The 19,133-nt window shown below is 41.1% G+C and overlaps 1 protein-coding gene across 9 annotated transcripts; it reads left to right on the top strand.

The window, feature by feature from the left end:
- Positions 1-710: 710 nt before the first annotated feature.
- CBLL1 (Cbl proto-oncogene like 1) lies at positions 711-15,082 on the top strand. 9 transcript variants are annotated; one of them, XM_044990490.1, is made up of 7 exons: positions 1,406-1,420; positions 5,917-7,053; positions 7,237-7,404; positions 7,806-7,906; positions 8,197-8,280; positions 10,346-10,419; positions 11,802-15,080. In XM_044990490.1, exons 3-7 carry the CDS (start codon positions 7,365-7,367, stop codon positions 12,841-12,843), a joined length of 1,341 nt encoding a protein of 446 aa, XP_044846425.1. In that variant the 5' UTR covers positions 1,406-1,420; positions 5,917-7,053; positions 7,237-7,364; the 3' UTR covers positions 12,844-15,080. The 9 variants fall into 9 exon arrangements, with proteins under 9 accessions (XP_044846393.1, XP_044846389.1, XP_044846398.1 ...); XM_044990458.1 differs by lacking the exons at positions 1,406-1,420; positions 5,917-7,053 and adding an exon at positions 711-858 and having other exon boundaries at positions 7,809-7,906; positions 11,802-15,081; XM_044990454.1 differs by lacking the exons at positions 1,406-1,420; positions 5,917-7,053 and adding an exon at positions 711-858.
- The last annotated feature ends 4,051 nt before the right edge of the window (positions 15,083-19,133 follow it).

The raw sequence follows: 19,133 nt of genomic DNA on the forward strand, positions 1-19,133 counted from the left end.
TCATGCTGTAAAACGTCTGTTAGTCTATAAGGTGCCACAGGACTCTTTGCTGCATTCCCTTAGGTGACTCCTGCAAAGGCAATACCGTTGTGTGTGTGCGCACCAGAAAGATCCTGACAAACCCCCGTGAGGTCAGAGAAGGGCTACAGGACCCCTCCGGCTGGGCTTGGTTCAGACCGCAGAGTTGGAGCCTGGGGAAGCGCTGCCTGTGAGCCTTGGGGGCATGTTGCTCACTCACTGCCTGCCAGGCCTGCAACCTGGGGTGTTTTCCATCATGCACCAGCTGCCGGAGCCGCGCGATACGGGGAGACTCTCCTCACTCACTCAGAGCCCAGAGTCCGCGTCTAGATCACGCAGCTGCGGACAAAAGCCCGAAAGAGCCACTGGAGGGAGCCCGAAGGGCTCGCACCCGGCCGGGCGGGGCCCTTCTGGGACGCGCCGCGGGCTCCCACAGCAGCGCGGCCCCGCCCCGCGCGCGGCCCCGCCGGAGCGCCTCCTGCACCGCCGGCCGCAGCGGAGAGCAATTCACGGTGGGACTCCAACTCCCGGCATGCCACGGGCCAAGACAGGCCTTCAATGCAGAGTAAATCTCCCAACATGGGCCGGTGGCGCCCGCAAAGCATGCTGGTAACTACAGTCCCCGGGCCGGCCGCAGTGCACACTGGGAGCTGTAGCTTGCACGGGATCTATTCGTTTTGCCCGGGCACGCGCGGCTCAGTTGGGTTCTCCTCTAACCAGACCCCTCCCCCCTTGACAGCTCAGCTTCCGCTTCCGTTGTCCGGGTGCTTCCGGCCCCGCCCTTCCGGCGCGGTGGCTTCCGCTCCCACAGTGCCCCGCGCCGAATCATGGACCACAATGGTGAGGAGGGGAGAGGGAGGGAGCCGCATTTACACCCGGGCGGGCCCGCCCCGGGGCCCTGCGCGGTGCGGCCGGGGGAGCCGGCCACGGGGCGACCCCCATGGGGAGAGGGCCCGGGGCGCGGCCTGGACCCCAGCGCCGCCGGCCCGCAGTGTGGGGTGGAGGGGACTCGGCCGGGCCTCGCAGCCCTCGCGCCCCCCAACCCCCACCCCGACAGCGGGCCCTAGTCTCACCGGGCCCCGCCGCGGAGCAGGCGCCGATCCCAAGGCCGCTGTGACTGTCCGCCCGGGGGGGCAGTGACGTGGGAGCAGCCGTAGGCTGAGACTAGGTGCCGTGTGGTTTGTGCGGCCCCCTCCGCCGCCCGCGTAGCCATGCGCTGGGGTGGGGGCGGGGGGTCCCGCAGCAGAACTCGCCCAGACGTCACTGCCAGAGCAGTGGCCGAGGTCCTTCATTCCGGGCTGAAGGATCGGTCCACCTTGTACTAACTTAGCAAGGGCCTCTGGCTCTTGGTGTGTCGTTAGCAGAGGATGGGAAACACCTGGCTGTATCTGCCATGCTATGAGTATGTACTGTATGTATAACGCCCTGCACTTCTTGTAAATGGTTCTCATCCATTGGTCTAAGAAGCAGGCAAGTCAGTAGGGATTGCAGACTAATATAAAGGTTGCAGGTTCAAATATTTAGTGTACTATGCTGCTTCTTTGGCGGCATATTCCATGCATTTTCCTGGATGTGTGGGCCTGAGAGGAGCATTTAAAAATCAAGGTTTTGCCTGAGTAGTAAAATATCAAGATTTTTCTAAAATTTGAGATTTATCATAGTGGCATTGGTTAAAACTTTATTTTCTTATTCTGCTTGCAGCATGCTATGTTGATGTTCTCAAAGTTTCTGGCATAGAAATACCTGAATTGAACACTGTTCTTTACCTGGTTGCTGCAAATCCTCCTTGGATGCACACCTTTTGTAACTGCTGTGTATATATAGCTTGGGTTTGGAGATTACTTTGAATGTAGCCTAGAGTTCATCACTAAGGCTAAGATTTAATCACGGGTATTTTTAGTAAAAGTCATGGACAGGTCACAGGCAATAACCAAAAAGTCATGGCAAGTGACCTGTCAGTAACTTTTACTAAAAATACCGCTAATTGACTCTAACCTGCTGGAGTGGAGGGGCGGTGCATCTGGGGGTGGGTGGCAACCCAGAGCCCTGCTGATGCTCCTAAAGAGGGCAGGTGACCTGGGGCCCCGCTGCCGCTCCTGAGTAAAAGTGGGGGGCCAGGCAGCCCGCTGTTATGGGATGGCCTATGGCCCTGCCCCTACAGGCCACAGGATAGCCCGTGGCTCCACTGCCACCCCTCCGTGACTGCTGCTTTTGCGCAGCACCTGGGATCAATTGCCTAGGGCTGCTGCAGTAGAGGCTGGTGCGGGTCAGCCGCTGCTGGTGCGGAAGTCCTGGAAAGTCACGGAATCTGTGATCTCCCTGAAAGATTTGCAGCCTTATTCATCATGTACAGAAACAAGTGACTAAATAAGAAGCTACAGTTGTTTGCTAACTGACAGTTAATTAAAATGTGTTGGAACACAACTGAAAATTGAAATTTATAAAAACTCATAAGCATAAGATTCCTCTTACATGAATTTGAATGGGCTCTGGTAGTTTTTATTTGGGTCAGAACTGTGACAAGAGACTCAGAGATTCATAGAGATGTGTTAATTTGTGGTGTGACTCCACTTACTTCAGAAGTCAGTGGAATTACACCAGACAAACGTGGCCCATAGAATTTAACAGCTAGAAAAGACATATTAGATCTGTCAGTCTACTTCAGGGGTAGGCAACCTATGGCATGTATGCCAAAGGTGGCACGTGAGCTGATTTTCAATGGCACTCACACTGCCTGGGTCCTGGCCACCAGTCCAGGGGGCTCTGCATTTTAATTTAATTTTAAATGAAGCTTCTTAAACATTTTAAAAACCTTATTTACTTTACATATAACAATAGTTTAGTTATATATTATAGATGTATAGAAAGAGACCTAAAAACGTTAAAATGTATTACTGGCACGCAAAACCTTAAATTAGAGTGAATAAATGAAGACTCGGCACACCACTGCTGAAAGGTTGCCGACCCCTGGTCTACTTCCTGGAAGTCACTATAGGTTTTTTCCTTTCTGTAACTTTTTCAGTGTTTTATCCGGACTAGTTTTAAATCCTCCAAGTGTTTGGGAAAAGGTTACAGCCCCAGTAATCTCCCTGTTAGGAAGTTTTTCTAATATTTGATCTACAGTTCTTTTTTTCTTTGCAATATTATCTGTGTAGTTAGCACAGTTAGTGCATCTGGGGTAAATTGCCCAGTAAATAATCAGAAGAGTTATTTTGCCCAGAAGAGTTTCCCGTGTAAAAGCACGTGCAAGTACAGAGAGGAGGTACATATGCTCTTTTTATCTGGAATACTGTATTTCATACACTAGCTAGGTTTTCAGATGGAGGGGACTTAACTTGCAGTATCATCCCATTACTCTTGATTATAAATACATTCTCTACCATTCTAAACAGTTCTTACTTTTTCTCCTGTTTAGCCATACTGATACATACTTGATTCTTTTATTCTTCTCTCGAAAAATAATACCTCATTCAATTACTCAATGCCAAATTAAGCCCCATAATCATCTTTGTTACTTTTCTCAGAAGGTTTTGATCTTGAAATACCAGAATGCAACTTTTTCTTCTATGTATCTGCACTAGCAATGAGATGGACTGGATGGCCTAAAATGTATATCTAATCTCTATATTCCATGTGTGCAGACACATCAGTTTTCTGCAGATAGGGACTATCAGCTTTTTTGCAGTGCCTCAGCATGCAACTCAGAATTGCTCCCCCTGTTGACCTCTGCACTGAAATTGCAGTGCTCCTTTAAGTTGGCTGCCCAGGAATGCATATGAGCAGCATCATATGCTTTGTTATAAAAGGATTCACGATTTCCTAATATGAGGAACATCCACAAGCTTGATTATATTGCCTATGTGATGCACTAGTCCAAACTGCCTCTGTGTCTCTCGTTACTACTTTGTACTCCTCCATATTTTTCTCTTGTCTTTACAATCTAAGTAGAATACTTAAGTATAACTGCTGGGGGGCAGGGACTGTCTTTCTGTGTTTGTACAGCACCTAGCACAGTGGGGTTCAGATCCATCACTAGGGTTTGTAGGTGCTACAGCAATACAGATGCATAATATTTTCATGTAATGAGGACCCTGTTTATTGCCTACACATTGTCGTTGCCCATTGTTTTGGGAATTGGCATGTGTCAAGGTGTTTCTTGCCTCCCTTGAACCAGAGATTTAAGGTTTAAAACAGCTCTTAAGAGCTGTGTGTGTGTGAAGGCCAAGAGTATAACAGGGTTCAAAAAAGAACTAGATAAGTTCATGGAGGATAGGTCTATTAGTGGCTATTAGCCAGGATGGGTAGGGATGGTGTCCCTAGCCTCTGTTTGCCAGAAGATGGGAATGGGCAACAGGGGATGGAAAACTGGATGATTACGTGTTCTGTTCATTCCCTCTGGGGAACCTGGCATTGGCCACTATCGGAAGACAAGATACTGGGCTAGATCGGCCTTTGGTCTGACCCAGTATGGTCGTTCCTATGTGTGTAGGAGGATTAGCCTTTAATTTTTAATTTTACATATATATGTTATCAGATGTGCTGGTAAAGCCTTGGTAGTTCTGTTTGCTATATTTGGTCACTGCTGTTCCAGTGATGTGTTAAATAAGATGTTATAGATTCCAAGGCCAAAAAGGATCACTCTGGTCCTCAAGTCTGACCTCATTTATAACACAGGCCATAGAACTTCCCCCAAATAATTCTCAGATCATATCTTTTAGTAAAACATCCCATCTTCATTTAGAAATTGTCTGATGGAGAATACACCATGACTGTAGTGAATTATTCCCATGGTTAATTACCCTCACTCAAAAAATGTATACCTTATTTCCAGTCTGGATTTGTCTAGCTCGGTGGTCTCCAACCTTTTTATGCCCAAGATCACTTTTTTTGAATTTAAGGGCAACCTAGGATCTGCTGGCCCCTTCCCCCAAGGCCCTGCCACACTCACTCTCTCCCCCACCCTCACTCACTGTCACCAGGCTGGGGTAGGGGTTTGGGAGGGGATGCAGGCTCTAAGCTGGGGCTGAGGAGTTTGCAGTGTGGGTGGGGGCTCTGGGCTGAGCCTGGGGCAGGAGGTTGGGGTGTAGGAAGGAGTGCGGCGTGTGGGCTCTGAGAGTGAGTTTGGGTGCAGGAGTGGGCTCCGAGCTGGGGAAGAGTGTTGGGGTGGAGGAGGGGGTAAAGGGTGCTGGCTCTGGGAGGGTGCTCAGGGCTTGGGTTCGGGGTGCAGGAAGGAGTTCAGGGTGGTGGCTCAGGGCTGGGGGTTGAGGTGCAGCCTCTCACCAGGTAGCTAGTCATGCTAAGACAGGCTCCGTGCATGCCTCGGCCCCACGCTGCTCCCGGAAGGGGCCAACGTGCCCCTGCAGTCCCTGGGAGAGGGGGATGCCACATGGCTCAATGCGCTGCCCCTCTCTGCAAGCACTGCCCCTGCAGCACCCATTAGCTACAGGTCCCTGTTCCTGGCTAATGGGAGCTGCAGGAGCGGTGCTTGCAGGCAGGAGCAGCGTGTGGAGGGTGACCCTTCCCCCCAGAACCACACTGGCCACTTCTGGGAGTGGTGTGGGGCCGGGGCAGGCACGGAGCCTGTCTTAGCAGCAGCCCCGCTGCACCACCAGAGATCTTCTAGGATTGACCAGTCGGTGACCACTGGTCTAGCTTCATCTTCTACCTATTGGATCGTATTATACCATTCCTGCTAGAATGAAGAGCCCCTTATTAAATATTTTTTCTATGTAGATACTGTAATTGTCACCCCTTAACTCTCTCTTTGTTATACTAAATAGATGAGCTCTTTGTGTCTGTCACTATAAGGCATTTTTTCTAATCCTGTAATCGTTCTCATGCCTCTTCCCTGAAACCCTCTCCAATTTATCAACATCCTTCTTGAATTGTGGGCACCAGAAATGGACACAGTATTCCAGGAGCAGTTTAACCAGCACCAAGTACAGTGAGGTAAAACAGCCTCCTACTCAAGATTTCCCCTGTTTATGCATCCCAGGATCACATTAGTTCTTTTGGCCACAGCATCACATTGGGAGTTCACATTCAGCTGATTATCCACTATAACCTCCAAATCTTTTTCAGTCACTACTTCCCAGGATAGAGTTCCCCATTCTGTAAGTATGACCTACATTTTTTTTGTTCCTAGGTGTATACATTTACCTTTAGCCGTATTAAAACACATATTGCTTGCTTGTGCCCACCTTACCAAGCGATCCACATTGCTCTGAATCAGTGACCTACCCTCTTTATTATTTACCGTTCCCCCAATTTTTGTGTCATCTGCAAACTTTATCAGTGATGATTTTATTTTCTTTCAGGTCATTGATAAAAATGTTAAATATTATAGGGCCAAGAGCCAGTCTCTGTGGGACCCTACTAGAAACACACGTGCTCAATGGCGAGTTCCCCATTTACAGTTACATTTTGAGGCCTATCAGTTTTAATCCATTTAATATGTACCATGTTAATTTTATATTGGTCTAGATTTTAATCAAAATATCATGCGATACCAAGTGAAACGCTTTACAGAAGTCTAAGTATATTGCATCAACACCATTACCTTTATTAACCAAATTTGTAATCTCATAAATAAAAGATACCAAGTTAGTTTGATAAGGTCTGTTTTCTGTAAATGGTGGTTGATTTGCGTTAATAATAGTACCCTTCTTTAATTCTTTATTAATCGAGCCCCATCTCAGCTGTTCTATTATCTTGCCCAAGATCATAAACAGAATGTTTGTCTTTTGATTTCCCTTGCAAACAGCATATACCAAACCATTCCTGAGGGAAGATCCTTGTTGTTCATTAGTTGTACAGTGGTTATTCCAAGGAGCCCTAATTGTGAATTAGGGTACTACTGTGCAAGATGCTGTACAAACACACAATAAAAAGACAGTCTCTGCCACAAAGAAGTTACAGTTTGAGAGAGAGAGACTGATTCACTCCTAAATTGACTTCATTATAAATGTCATATTACTGCATAATTGCATTTATGACCAATACTGTTGGCATGACCTGACAGTTTGAAGGCACCATGTGAGCAGTAGATTAAGATTTTTTTTCAAACAAGTAAATTCTGGTAGAGTAAATGAAGTCTGAAACTAGCTTTAATAAAATCAGTGTTTTCCTTAAAATGTCTCTGCTAATATCTAACCCTTTCAGAAACTAATGTATAAAATAAGTGGAAAATGACAGTAAACATATTTTTCTCTTGTATAGACAATGATTTGCAAGGCACTAATAGTTCTGGATCATTGGGTGGTCTTGATGTTCGCAGACGAATCCCTATAAAGCTCATCTCCAAACAGCCCAACAAAACCAAACCTGCACCACGTGCTCCAAGAATTATGAACAGGATGCCTTCAAAGGCACAGGCTGGTGATGAAGGTAAACTAATTTAAATAGTTTAATGCCATAGAAGGAAAGGGTTATTTATTATTATTTATACTGCAGTAGTGCTCGGGAGTGGGGGGTTATTCAGTATTGTAGAACTAGCATGTTAGATGCTGTCCAAACTTAGAAGAATACCTGATAGAGGCCTCTAGGTGCTGCTGCAGTATAAAAAAATAAATGGTCTCTGTCTTCAGAGCATAGCACTATTTCTGTTACGTTTCCTTGCCGAATGGATTTAAGCCAGGCTGCAGACATTGGAAATGCTGTAGCATTTCTTGATGATTGTAATGTAGAATTACATGTGTTTTTAATAGCAACTTGGGTCAATTAGAAAAATTATGATATGTACTAGAAGTGTGTTTTGTTTTTTCTTTCTCCCCTCCCATTTCTCCCAGAAGAATTTGATTATAATGAAGAGGAGCGGTATGAGTGCAAAGGAGCTGACATGTTTGGGAATCCAAGAAGATTCCCTGGACACATATTTTGGGACTTTAAGGTACACTCATGAATGCAATAGTTCTGATGATACTATACATTACATTTGAAATCATAGGGTGTCAGCTAATTCTTACTATTCTTAGAGCGCAGAGCACCCTACTTATCTTTAGAGAAATCCAATAAAAAATAAGCACTACCACTGCTTTTTGACTTCCTGAAAATATATTCTGTGCTGTGTTTCTCAGATTGTATGTAGTTCTCTTTTCCTTATTAAATATTTGTGAACTTTCAAGCATATTGGTAATAACCTAATGAAATAGAGAGCCCTAATGAATGCTATTTTGACAGATAAACTTGCTCGGAGAAAAGGATGATACCCCAGTCCATTTCTGTGACAAGTGTGGATTGCCTATCAAATTGTATGGGCGTATGGTGAGTAGAGCTGTACTGATGGAAGAGCTACCCTACTGTGAACTAACATGAAGTCTATACCTGTTTTTGGACAAGTTCTCAGTGCTCCCATTTGCACATGGGTAGTTAGCTGGTGAAAGTGTAACATCATGCATGACAGCTACTTAACTTTTTTTTTTTTAAATAGGAGTGTCAGCTTCCCACAAAGTAGAATTATTATAAAGTTAGGCCCTGATCCTGCATTGAGATGCACACCGATGTATATCTGTCCCATGCAGAGCTCATTGACTTCAAGGGGGCTCTGCATGAGCAAAAGGGTATATCCCAGTGCATCTCAGTATAAAACCAAGGCCTCAATTTGTACAAGAACTCCCAACTGTTCTTGTTGCAGATATCTTCTGCTGATGTCTCCTTGCTTAATTAAGGGATAGAATAGCTTTGGAAAAGTGGCTGACATGGTGCTTGATCCTGCTGCCATTGTAGTCAATTTAAAAATACCTATTGACTTCAGTGGAAGCAGAATAGGCCCATTTAGCTTTAAAGCAACTTCTTTTTTTAAGCTAAGCATTGTATCTTACTTGAAGACTTTAACTGAGTTAGTAAATACTAGACATTAATAATTTCTATGCCCCTTTAAAACAGTGAAATAACAGAATGCAAAGAATAAAATTTAAAATATTGGCTACAGGTTAATAGATGCTGAGGGATCTGACTTAGTGGCTTAATTTTTTAAAAATTAGCATTGCATTTTGAGTCACTAACCTTTATCGTTCTAATACAGGACAACCAACCTTTATTATTAAGATGCTCATGGGTGCATTTTTTAAATTTTATTTTTTAAATTTTATAGACAGTGAATCATTTGTGTTGCATTAAGTTGTAATCTTTCCTCTTACTCACCTGCTTCTTGTAGCATCTGTGGCGTGTTGAAAAGCATTTCAGGAATGTAGTTTGATTCATTAGGTCTTGCCAATACTATGGTTATGACCAAGTCAGGAGGAATTGTTACACCACTTTGGCCTTTGACCATTTAAAAGTTGTGCAGACTAGCCCTAACTATGTCTCTGTAATGTAATTGGATTGTCCAGATTTTAATTTGACTGTGGGAACAATTAAAAACACACCTACGCTACATCTTTGAACCATGTTTTTACTAGCTTGGGAAGAACAATGTGGTAACTTGATTCCTTGAGTCATTTATAGTTGTAGTCCAGATGAAGTCACAGTTTTAATGCCAAGGCTCAGATCTGCCAGTTAAGAACTTTACAGGCTGCCTTGTGAATCAAACTCTGCTGTGTAGTCTCTTCTTTATTTTAAAACATGGGTGAATACCAGTCTATTTGGAGAACTGTACCAGTTAGCGAGACATGGACCTTGGGCACTAGCTGTTAAAGCCACTGTGTCCTGTTCAGTTGTGCCTTCGCTGACCTGTCACAGAACTTGAACTATTCCAACTGCCAGGATGGAAATTTTCAACTTGATTTGGAGAAGTGCAAGCTCCATCCAAGTTAATGTGTGCACAGTTACATGGGAGATTGGCAGAAGCAGTGCACTGAGTCCTGCTAAAAGGACTGATTAGCGAGGGGAAGCCTAGAATGCCAGTTGCTAAAGCATGAAGTACTGGTGTTACTAAGTCCCAGTAGCAGGGACAGCTGAAATATATGGCTGTAGTTTCCATAAAGGGCCTTGCCTCGCTGCTATAGGAAGAGCTTGTGGTGCATGTGCATTCTTTTATTTAAAGTTTTGCCTGTATGTTTTGCATTTTAGTTTTTAATGGAATTTACCATTAAAAACTAAAATGCAAAACATACAGGCAAAACTTTTTCAAGCTATTTTTGAAAGCGTCCCATCAAAGGTACTGCATATTTTGTTACATGTAGCTGTATCTTGTCCATTTCCCAGCATGCATTTCACAGACAACTTAAATGTACAAATTTTATTTTCAGGAAGATACAGAATGAGAAAGCATGTTCATGAGGGAGGAATGTATCAAAACTTATTTAAAAATACATAAAAATACATTCTATAAATGACATACTGGTTTACACATAATGGTTTAATGAAGCGATTGTTTGTATGTCTCTAGATACCTTGCAAGCATGTTTTCTGCTATGACTGTGCTATATTACATGAGAAGAAGGGTGACAAGATGTGCCCAGGGTAAGTTCACTAGTGATTGTTTATTAAAAAGGGAGAATATACTGGAATAATTTAAACTGCTTATTCTCACATATGTCTTAGTTAATGTACATAATTTTTGTTGGTGGAAAAACAGCTCAATAGGAAGAAGCAGAGAATGCTTTTGCTGCACTAGAGGGGTTGTAGTTTGACACTACATTGTCATCCAGATACTGAGAGATTCAATTTAACTGTTGATGTTTAAATTAGGGCTGTCAAGCAGTTAAAAAAAATAATAGTCGTCATTAATCTTACAATTAAAAAAAAATAGAATACCATTTATTTAAATATTTGAAAATGTAGAAAACACAAAATACTGATTTCAATTACAACACAGAATACAAAGTGTACAATGCTAATTTTATATTATTTTTTATTACAAATATTAGCACTGTAAAAAAGAAACAAAAGAAATTGTATTTTTCATTCACCTAATACAAGTACTGTAGTGCAGTCTCTTTATCATGAAAGTTGAACTTACAAATGTAGAATTATATACAAAAAACCCTGCATTTAAAAAAAAAATGTAAAACTACAAGTCCACTCAGTCCTACTTCTTGTAGGCTCTAAAGTTTTACATTGTTTTGGTTTTGAGTGCAGTTATGTAACAAAAAAAAAAAAATCAACATTTGTAAGTTGCACTACAGCACTTGTATAAGGTGAATTGAAAAATACCATTTCTTTTGTTTACAAATATTAGCACTGTAAAAATGGCAATAAAAATAATATAAAGTGAGCACTGTCAATTTTGTATACTGTTTTAATTGAAATCAATATATTTGAAAATGTAGAAAAATATTTGATAACTTTCAATTGGTATTCTATTGTTTAACAGTGCAGTTAAAACTGCAATTAATTGCAATTTTTTTTGTTAATTGTGTAAATTAACTGATTAATTGACAGCTCTAATTTAAATGGTAAATAGAAGATATTTTAAATAAGTAGTTGACATATGTGTTCAATCTTCCCCTTATTACCTGCAATAAAGCAAATGACAGTTCACTAGTAATTAAGACTCCACTTACTAATTGTGTACCCTAATTATGTTCCTAATCTCAAGAACCCCTTCTCTTTTGTGCTGTTTGACACATCTTCGATTATGATACAGATTATGGGATGTAATTTCTAAACTTCTCCTCGGGAAATGTTGATGTACTTTGTAACTGTGCTTCTATAGGAGAATGTCTAATTTTGAAATATTGTAATTTAATTTGAATTAAGGAAATACAAGCCTTTCATGTTGCGTTGGCACTAAGAAATGCCATTTCTAATGTGTAGAATTGTGGAATGATCGTTTAGTGTAAATATTTCTAGATTCAGAGCTGTTGGTGATGATAATAAACCAATCTTTTTTTCTAATTTAGCTGTAATGATCCTGTGCAGCGAATTGAGCAATGTGTGCGAGGGTCTCTCTTCATGTGTAGCATTGTTCAAGGGTGCAAGAGAACATATTTGTCTCAGAGAGACTTACAGGCTCACATCAACCATCGTCATATGAGAGCTGGAAAACCTGTTACCCGTCCTCCACTTGAACCTGTTCATCCTCCTATTGCCCCGCCTCCTGCTGAAATTCCTGAGCGTTTCATAATGCCACCTGATAAGCATCATATGAGCCATATTCCACCAAAGCAGCACCTCATGATGCCACCACCTCCTTTACAGCATGTGCAACACGAGCATTACAACCAACCGCACGAGGACATTCGTGCACCTCCAGCAGAGATGTCAATGGCTCCACCACCACCACGCTCGGTCAGTCAGGATACGTTTCGTATTTCCACAAGAAAACACAGCAATTTAATAACTGTCCCTATTCAGGATGATTCAAATTCAGGTGCTCGAGAACCACCTCCACCAGCCCCAGCACCTGCTCATCATCATCCTGAATATCAGGGTCAACCAGTGGTATCCCATCCTCATCATATTATGCCTCCACAGCAACATTATGCACCACCCCCGCCACCACCACCACCAATAAGCCATCCAATGCAACATCCTCCCCAGGGAGCAGGTACTCCTCATATGGTTTATAGCCAAGCTCCACCACCACCGATGACCTCTGCTCCACCACCAATAACCCCTCCCCCTGGACACATAATTGCCCAAATGCCACCATATATGAATCACCCTCCTCCAGGACCTCCCCCTCCTCAACATGGTGGCCCACCAGTAAATGTAAATGCACCTCCTCCCCATCACTATAATCCTAACTCTTTGCCGCAGTTCAGTGAAGATCAAGGAACTCTCAGCCCTCCTTTTACACAGCCTGGGGGAATGAGTCCAGGGATGTGGCCAGCTCCAAGAGGGCCTCCTCCACCCCCAAGAATGCAAGGCCCACCTTCTCAAGCCCCACTTCCTGGACCACATCACCCAGATCAAACCAGATATAGACCATACTACCAATGATATTAACAGTAATTTGAACTGAGTATGCTATGGGAAGGATAAACTATATACAGCAGCCTTTTAATGAATCTGTTTTGGGGGTCTCTTTTTTTTTTTCCCCCCTCTCTTTCTCCTCTTCTCCCCCCCCCCCCCCTTCAAAGAAATACAATGGTTGTGACTAACACACTCTGGGGACTTGACTCTTGACTTTTTTTTTTTAATACCTTGACCTTAGGACTCCGACTTCAGATATACTGTAGTGCTAAGATAAGTGGCTCAGTAGATAACAGCTACATTTTTAACAGACTTTGTGTCCCTAGTGAGGTTAAACTCTCAGAGATGGTCATTTGTAATATTATTTCCTGAAAAATTGAACACCCGTTGTACCACTCTATTGTTTTTGTTAAGTCCAATGTTTAGTTTTACTTGTGATACTTTTTTGTTAACCTGTGTACAATAATTAAATTTAAATATGGTTGTAAAAATGCTGGGTTTTTATGTGAATTTGAGCACAGACACAATTACTGAAAAAACATTTCATGTTTTGACACTAATACTTTCCCATCTGGCATCATAATAAAATGTGCGGTGTAAGAGACATTCAAGTTTACCTTTTGCAGTAACATTGTTTGTAGTAAAGTCTGATGATCCAAGTTTAAGGGGCTGTAAATCTGAAGTGCAGAATCTTGTATTTCATACAAATTTTTAAATTTTGAGGCAACTTTGGGAGCACAGAGTGAATGGTACATGAAAGACACAGTTTTGGTGATGACATGAAGCCGTGTTGTCTTAACATTTTAAAATCTTAGCTCCCTTCTTGTGGAAAATTCTGGTTAACTTGAGATCTCATACACTCCCTACTGGTGCTGAATTCATGTCTTGTGCATTTACTCAATGGATGGTTTCACATAAAAGGTGCCATTTACTGACTCACCACATGATATGAAGGAATCTGATTTTTTGGCACTTGTTTTTTTCTTTTTCTATATAAAGGGTAATGTAGAGTAGGAAAGTATTCCACTTTGATAACCTGGAGTTAGGGATCTAACATCTCTTATGCAGATTAAAAATACATATGTATAAATCATGTCAAATTTTATTGCCAGATTTGATGAAGTGCCTAATGGTTTACAGGATTTAATAATATGTTTTAACCATGGTCTTAAATAGATTTGACACACTGTCAGGTCCCTTTAGGCCCAAAATTTAGGTTTTGTAAAACTTTTTTTTTATTTTTAATCCTTTGGAAACAGGCGTAAGAAATAAATATCCTATTTAACACTAGTTGTGTTAGTGCAGGAGAGCCAGAGAATGAAACTGTTTACACTGCTCTCATTGTCCAAGCAGAGTGCTTACTTTTTACATTGCAGCCACATTAGTGTTGAAAAATAAACATTTTAAAAAAAAACTTTTAAAAATTAAGGGAGTTTAGAGGTAACAATCTATTTTTGACTAGGTATCTAGTCTCACGTTGTGCCTCTAAAACAATGTAGGAAACCATCTGTTTACTGGAATTTTCTCAAAGGCTTATTTTATTTACTTCCGTAAGTTCTGTTTTTGCCTCTCACCTAATATGAGTTGTTAGCATTGCGCCTGTCAGAGCATCTGATGGCAGAACATTCCAAACTTTATAATTTTGCATATAAAATGAGTGTCTGACAGTCAGGGCGAGGTTTGTGTTCCGTTAGGTTTGTGTTCTGTTCCTGAATCTGCCATTGATTTGCTGGGTGATGTTGGGCAAATCACTTAGGACCTGATTTTTGAGTTTAGGTGCATGCAAACTCCATAAATGTGTGTGAAAATCAAATACTTATTTTGCACAAATAGCTATTATGTGTCTAATTGTCCAGTTGCCTATGCAGTTGTAATGTGACTAACTTCAAAAAAATCAGGCTTCTTTGCCTCAGTTTCCCTATCTGCAAAATAGGAACAATACCCACCATTGTTAAATGCTTTGACATCCTAGGAAGAAAGATGCAAGTTATTATAATATAGGGTTAGTTGAAACTTTACCATTTGAGTGTGAGGGGAGAGAGGGAAGAATGACTCAATAAGGGGTGTTTTGTTTCGTGGTTAATAAATATGTAAGGTAATTTAAAGGTACCCCCTTTTGTGTTACAGAATATTTTGTTCACTATCAAATCACTCACAAGCTAATATCTTCAAGCAGATTTTATTATATACACAGAGGAACCTATCCAACGGTAATTCCCCTGTCTTAGGGGAGCACTCGTCTTTCTAAGGTTTCTTAAGGAATTTTATTTGGCCTCTTATTAAAGACCAGCCTATACTAGACAACTATTTAATATTTTTATTGGCTTATGTGGTTCTAAGTGCAGGCTTCATTATATATAGACTGACATGTTTATAATTCTAGATGCATAAGGATAACAAATCTAATGAGTACGTTACTATTAAAAAAGGTTTGTATTCAGTAGAGAGCCCAGTTTTACTCAGAACTTGCTTCTCTTTGACAGACTAAACATAGGTAATGTGCTGTCTATTGAAATTGTGGCAAACTCGTAATTTAGTGGCTTCACAAATGTTCAGCAGCCATCTGCATTCTTTGTGATATGAAAAATTTGCTGATATTTCCATTATGGGCCTAGTTTTAGGAATGGTCTAGATTGCATTTATTTTGGGGCCCTTTTCAGTGCTCGTTGAAGTAGATTAGAAGATTTGGGTCACAGACGCTTTAACCTTAAGACCATGGATTCGTACCATACTGACGGATTTTCCTTTAAATCACTGGTAAAATCCTCTTGTTTGCTATTGCAGTGGTCAGGCTGTTTTAGTGAATATTTAAGGGCAGCTCACAAGCACATCACTTGAATAAAATATGAAATGTACTTCCTTTTAAAAGTCAAGAAAATTGGCATTTCAGAGCTTAGGGTTACATCAAGGAGTCTTTCCATTGACTAATGGAAGTGGAATCTAGGTCTTTATGCTGGAGGTTGCATTTTTCAGTAAAATGGCCCTTACGTAAGCAGAAATCATTCTTACACAACACCCCTTGTGTGTTCCTCAAGTGAGTGCTTGGTGAAAATCTGCTCATGTATTTACGCCCCTGTAAATCATGAGTACACCAATATAACAGAGAAGAATTGAGACCATCATTTTTACATGTTTCCAGAAGAAACAGATTTGCAATTTAATTGCAGTGGTGGGAGCCCAGGGTTACTCAAAGGAACTTTTCAGAAAAACTGTTGCTTCCAATACTAAACTCAGAAGTGCCAGTTGTCAATAAAAACTTGTGTACATGGTACACTTCACAGTCAAAGTCATAGTGACAAGTGCTTCTTACCCTGTGAATTCTTGAGATTCTTGGCTTGAATAAAATAAGTACTGTTTCCTTGTAAAGATACCATTATCGAGGTGATTAATGGTTTAGATTGATTCTGAATAACAAATGGCCCATAAGATCGTATGTGCTCCATTCATTCACAATATGTTGCTGCCATTCAAAAATAGCTTTCATGTTTTCAACAAAACTCTTTGACTATATTATACATTTATTAGCCATTCTGAGATTCTATAATTACATGTAGACAAATAGAAGTGCTAGTGTGTCAATCATTTAGACTGAGACTTCCAAACTGTTAAATGGCTCAGATAAATCCTTTTAATTGGTAAAAGGCTTGGGATGATATTTTGAAAACTGTCTGAGGAATATGGACCCACTTCCTTTAGTCAGCTTTGAAAATCTTAACCCCTTCTTATAATTGTGTGTTCTATTTGCCTGAAGAATTGGTGGCAATAGCACAGAGTCAGGCTGAATGTATGAGTGAGTTCTCTCTTAGTTGGGGTGTATGCTCTAAAGCTCACTCTGTGCATGTATGTTATAAAGTTTGTTTTCTTTTAAAAAAAAAAAAGATTGCCACTGTTATAACTGACTCAGGAAATTTTTTGAACTATGGCAGAGACCAATCCAATACACAGTATTTCTGCATCTTTCATTATATTGCTTTTAGGGGTGACGAGTTCATTCTGACAAATGCTGAAGAGGAAGTACTAGTGATTGTTTTGCATTACTTGATTATTTACAAATGTAGCAATATGGGAAACTGTGTTTCTGTTCTCTGGTGCATACATCCGGTCCTTCCAAAGCGCAAATTCAGCAACATTTGTATCCAGTTAACTTTCTATATTTACTTATATCCATGGGTAAATTCTAAATTCATGGATTGTGTCTGGTTTTGTGCTAATTCTCAAGTAAGTTGTTTAGCTGTCTTTTTCAGTTTGGACACATCTTGGTGGCAGAATAGGTACAATGTCCCATCAGAAGAAGAGCAATAGAGTATAATTTCAAATGAGTATCTAATGCATGGGAAATATGATTTGAACTTCCAAGTTTCTAAATGCATTTTTCCTGACAATGTAATACCATGTACAATGTACTGTGCAAGACTTGTGTTCATTTTTATTTGCTCTCTGTCAGATTAGGAAATTAAAGAGTTATATGAATTGCGTTTCCATTTTGGCAGATTTAGTTATTCTAGGGGTTAAAACAATTCTTGCTCAGTTGATATTAATCATCTGTCTAGTAATGTTACACTGACAACTGATTTTGCAGGTAAATTATATACATTTTGTGCTTTTAGGCTATTTTGTTTATAGCAAAATTGGGGTTGAAATAATGCATTAGCTTTGATTATTATGGGAACAATAAATGAAAATCTTGGGGCTTAGTGCTCCAATTTTATTCTTAAAATAATAAGCTAGTCACCAAAAACACAGCTTTGGAAATTGTGAATTGTCTCTTACTACCTCCCCAAAACTCATGGGTATTAATTCCATTTTGAATGTAGTTTTATTTGTTTGGTTTTATGCTAATAGCATCAACATGGATTGGAGCCCAGTTTTGCTAAGCACTTTCATACTCTCAGTATCAGCAAAAACAACGAGGAGTCAGGTGGCACCTTAAAGACTAACAAATTTATTTGGGTATAAGCTTTCGAGGGTAAAAACCCCAATTTTTCAGATTATGGAGTAAAAATTACAGATGCAGGCATTATTATACTGACACATGAAGAGAAGGGAGCTACCTTACAAGTGGAGAACCAGTGTTGACAGGGCCAATTCAATCAGGTTGGATGTGGTCCACTCCCAATAATTGAGGAGGAGGTGTCAATACCAAGAGAAGGAAAGTTGCTTTTGTAGTCCCTATTCAAGCCCAAATTAATGGTGTTAAATTTGCAAATGAATTTGAGTTCTGCAGTTTCTCTTTTCAAAAACAGACCAATTTTTTTGTTGAAGGGTGGCTACTTTTAAGTTTGTTATAGACTGTCCAGGGAGATTGAAGTGTTCTCCTACTGGCTTTTGTATGTTACCATTCCTGATGTCTGACTTGTCCATTTATTCTTTTGCAGAGAGACTGTCCGGTTTGGCCAATGTACATGGCAGAGGGGCATTGTTGGTACATGATGGCATATATCACATTAGTAAATGTGCAGGTGAATGAGTCCCTGATGGTGTGGCTGATGTGGTTGGGTCATCTGATGGTGTCGCTAGAGTAGATATGGGGACAGAGTAGGCAACGGCATTTGTTATAGGGATTGGTTGTAGATCGTTGATGATGTGCTGGAGAGGTTTTAACTGGAGGCTGTACATGATGGCCAGTGGTGTGCTGTTATTTTCCTTGTTGGGCCTGCCCTGTAGTAGGTGACTTCTGGGTACCTGTCTCACTCTGTCAATCTCAGTATCAGGCAGTCCTTCACCAGAAGACTACAATCTAAAAATATTCTTTGGCATGTCACTTTCACACCACATTACTGCATGTCACTCTTTGGGATGTAAGATCAGTCAAGATGGCTTTAAGGGTTGAGTGGTCTTGTGGTTAATGGCTGGAGTGAGACTCTAAAGATCTGGGCTCAATTCCTGGCTCTGCCACTAACTTATTGTGTGACCTTTAGTTATACTATTGATTACAAAGCCAGAAGGGACCATTGTGATCTTCTAGAGTGACCTTGGGCAAGTCGCTTAATCTCTCCATGACTCAGCTCTCTATCTGTTAAATGGGGATAATAATTCCTTGGTCTGTTTAGGCTGAAATTCAGAAAAGCACTTAAGCATATTCTTAAAGTTATTTGTGCTTAAGTGTTTTCCTGAATAGGGATGCTTTTCTGAATCAGAGCCTTAGATTGCAAACTCTTTGGGCAAGGATCTGTTACTATGTGTGTGTACAGTGGCAACTGCAAAGCAGGCCTGATCTTGGTGGAGGCCTCTAAGCACTAGTGTAATAACTCAAAATAATCATCATCAGCAACATGTTGCATAATTAATTTTTTCAATTTAAAGTGCAGTTCTGTTCT

The sequence above is a fragment of the Mauremys mutica genome, chromosome 1, assembly GCF_020497125.1.
Source record: "Mauremys mutica isolate MM-2020 ecotype Southern chromosome 1, ASM2049712v1, whole genome shotgun sequence".
Taxonomy (NCBI): domain Eukaryota; kingdom Metazoa; phylum Chordata; order Testudines; family Geoemydidae; genus Mauremys; species Mauremys mutica.

What these genes read in the sequence shown, in the direction of transcription:
- CBLL1 (XM_044990448.1), top strand. Translation starts at nt 7,206, where the DNA reads ATGACAGTAAACATATTTTTCTCTTGTATAGACAATGATTTGCAAGGC. An exon ending in TCAAATTGTATGGGCGTATG is followed by an intron (nt 8,281 to 10,345) that starts GTGAGTAGAGCT and finishes GTATGTCTCTAG; the next exon opens with ATACCTTGCAAGCATGTTTT. An exon ending in GGTGACAAGATGTGCCCAGG is followed by an intron (nt 10,420 to 11,801) that starts GTAAGTTCACTA and finishes TTTCTAATTTAG; the next exon opens with CTGTAATGATCCTGTGCAGC.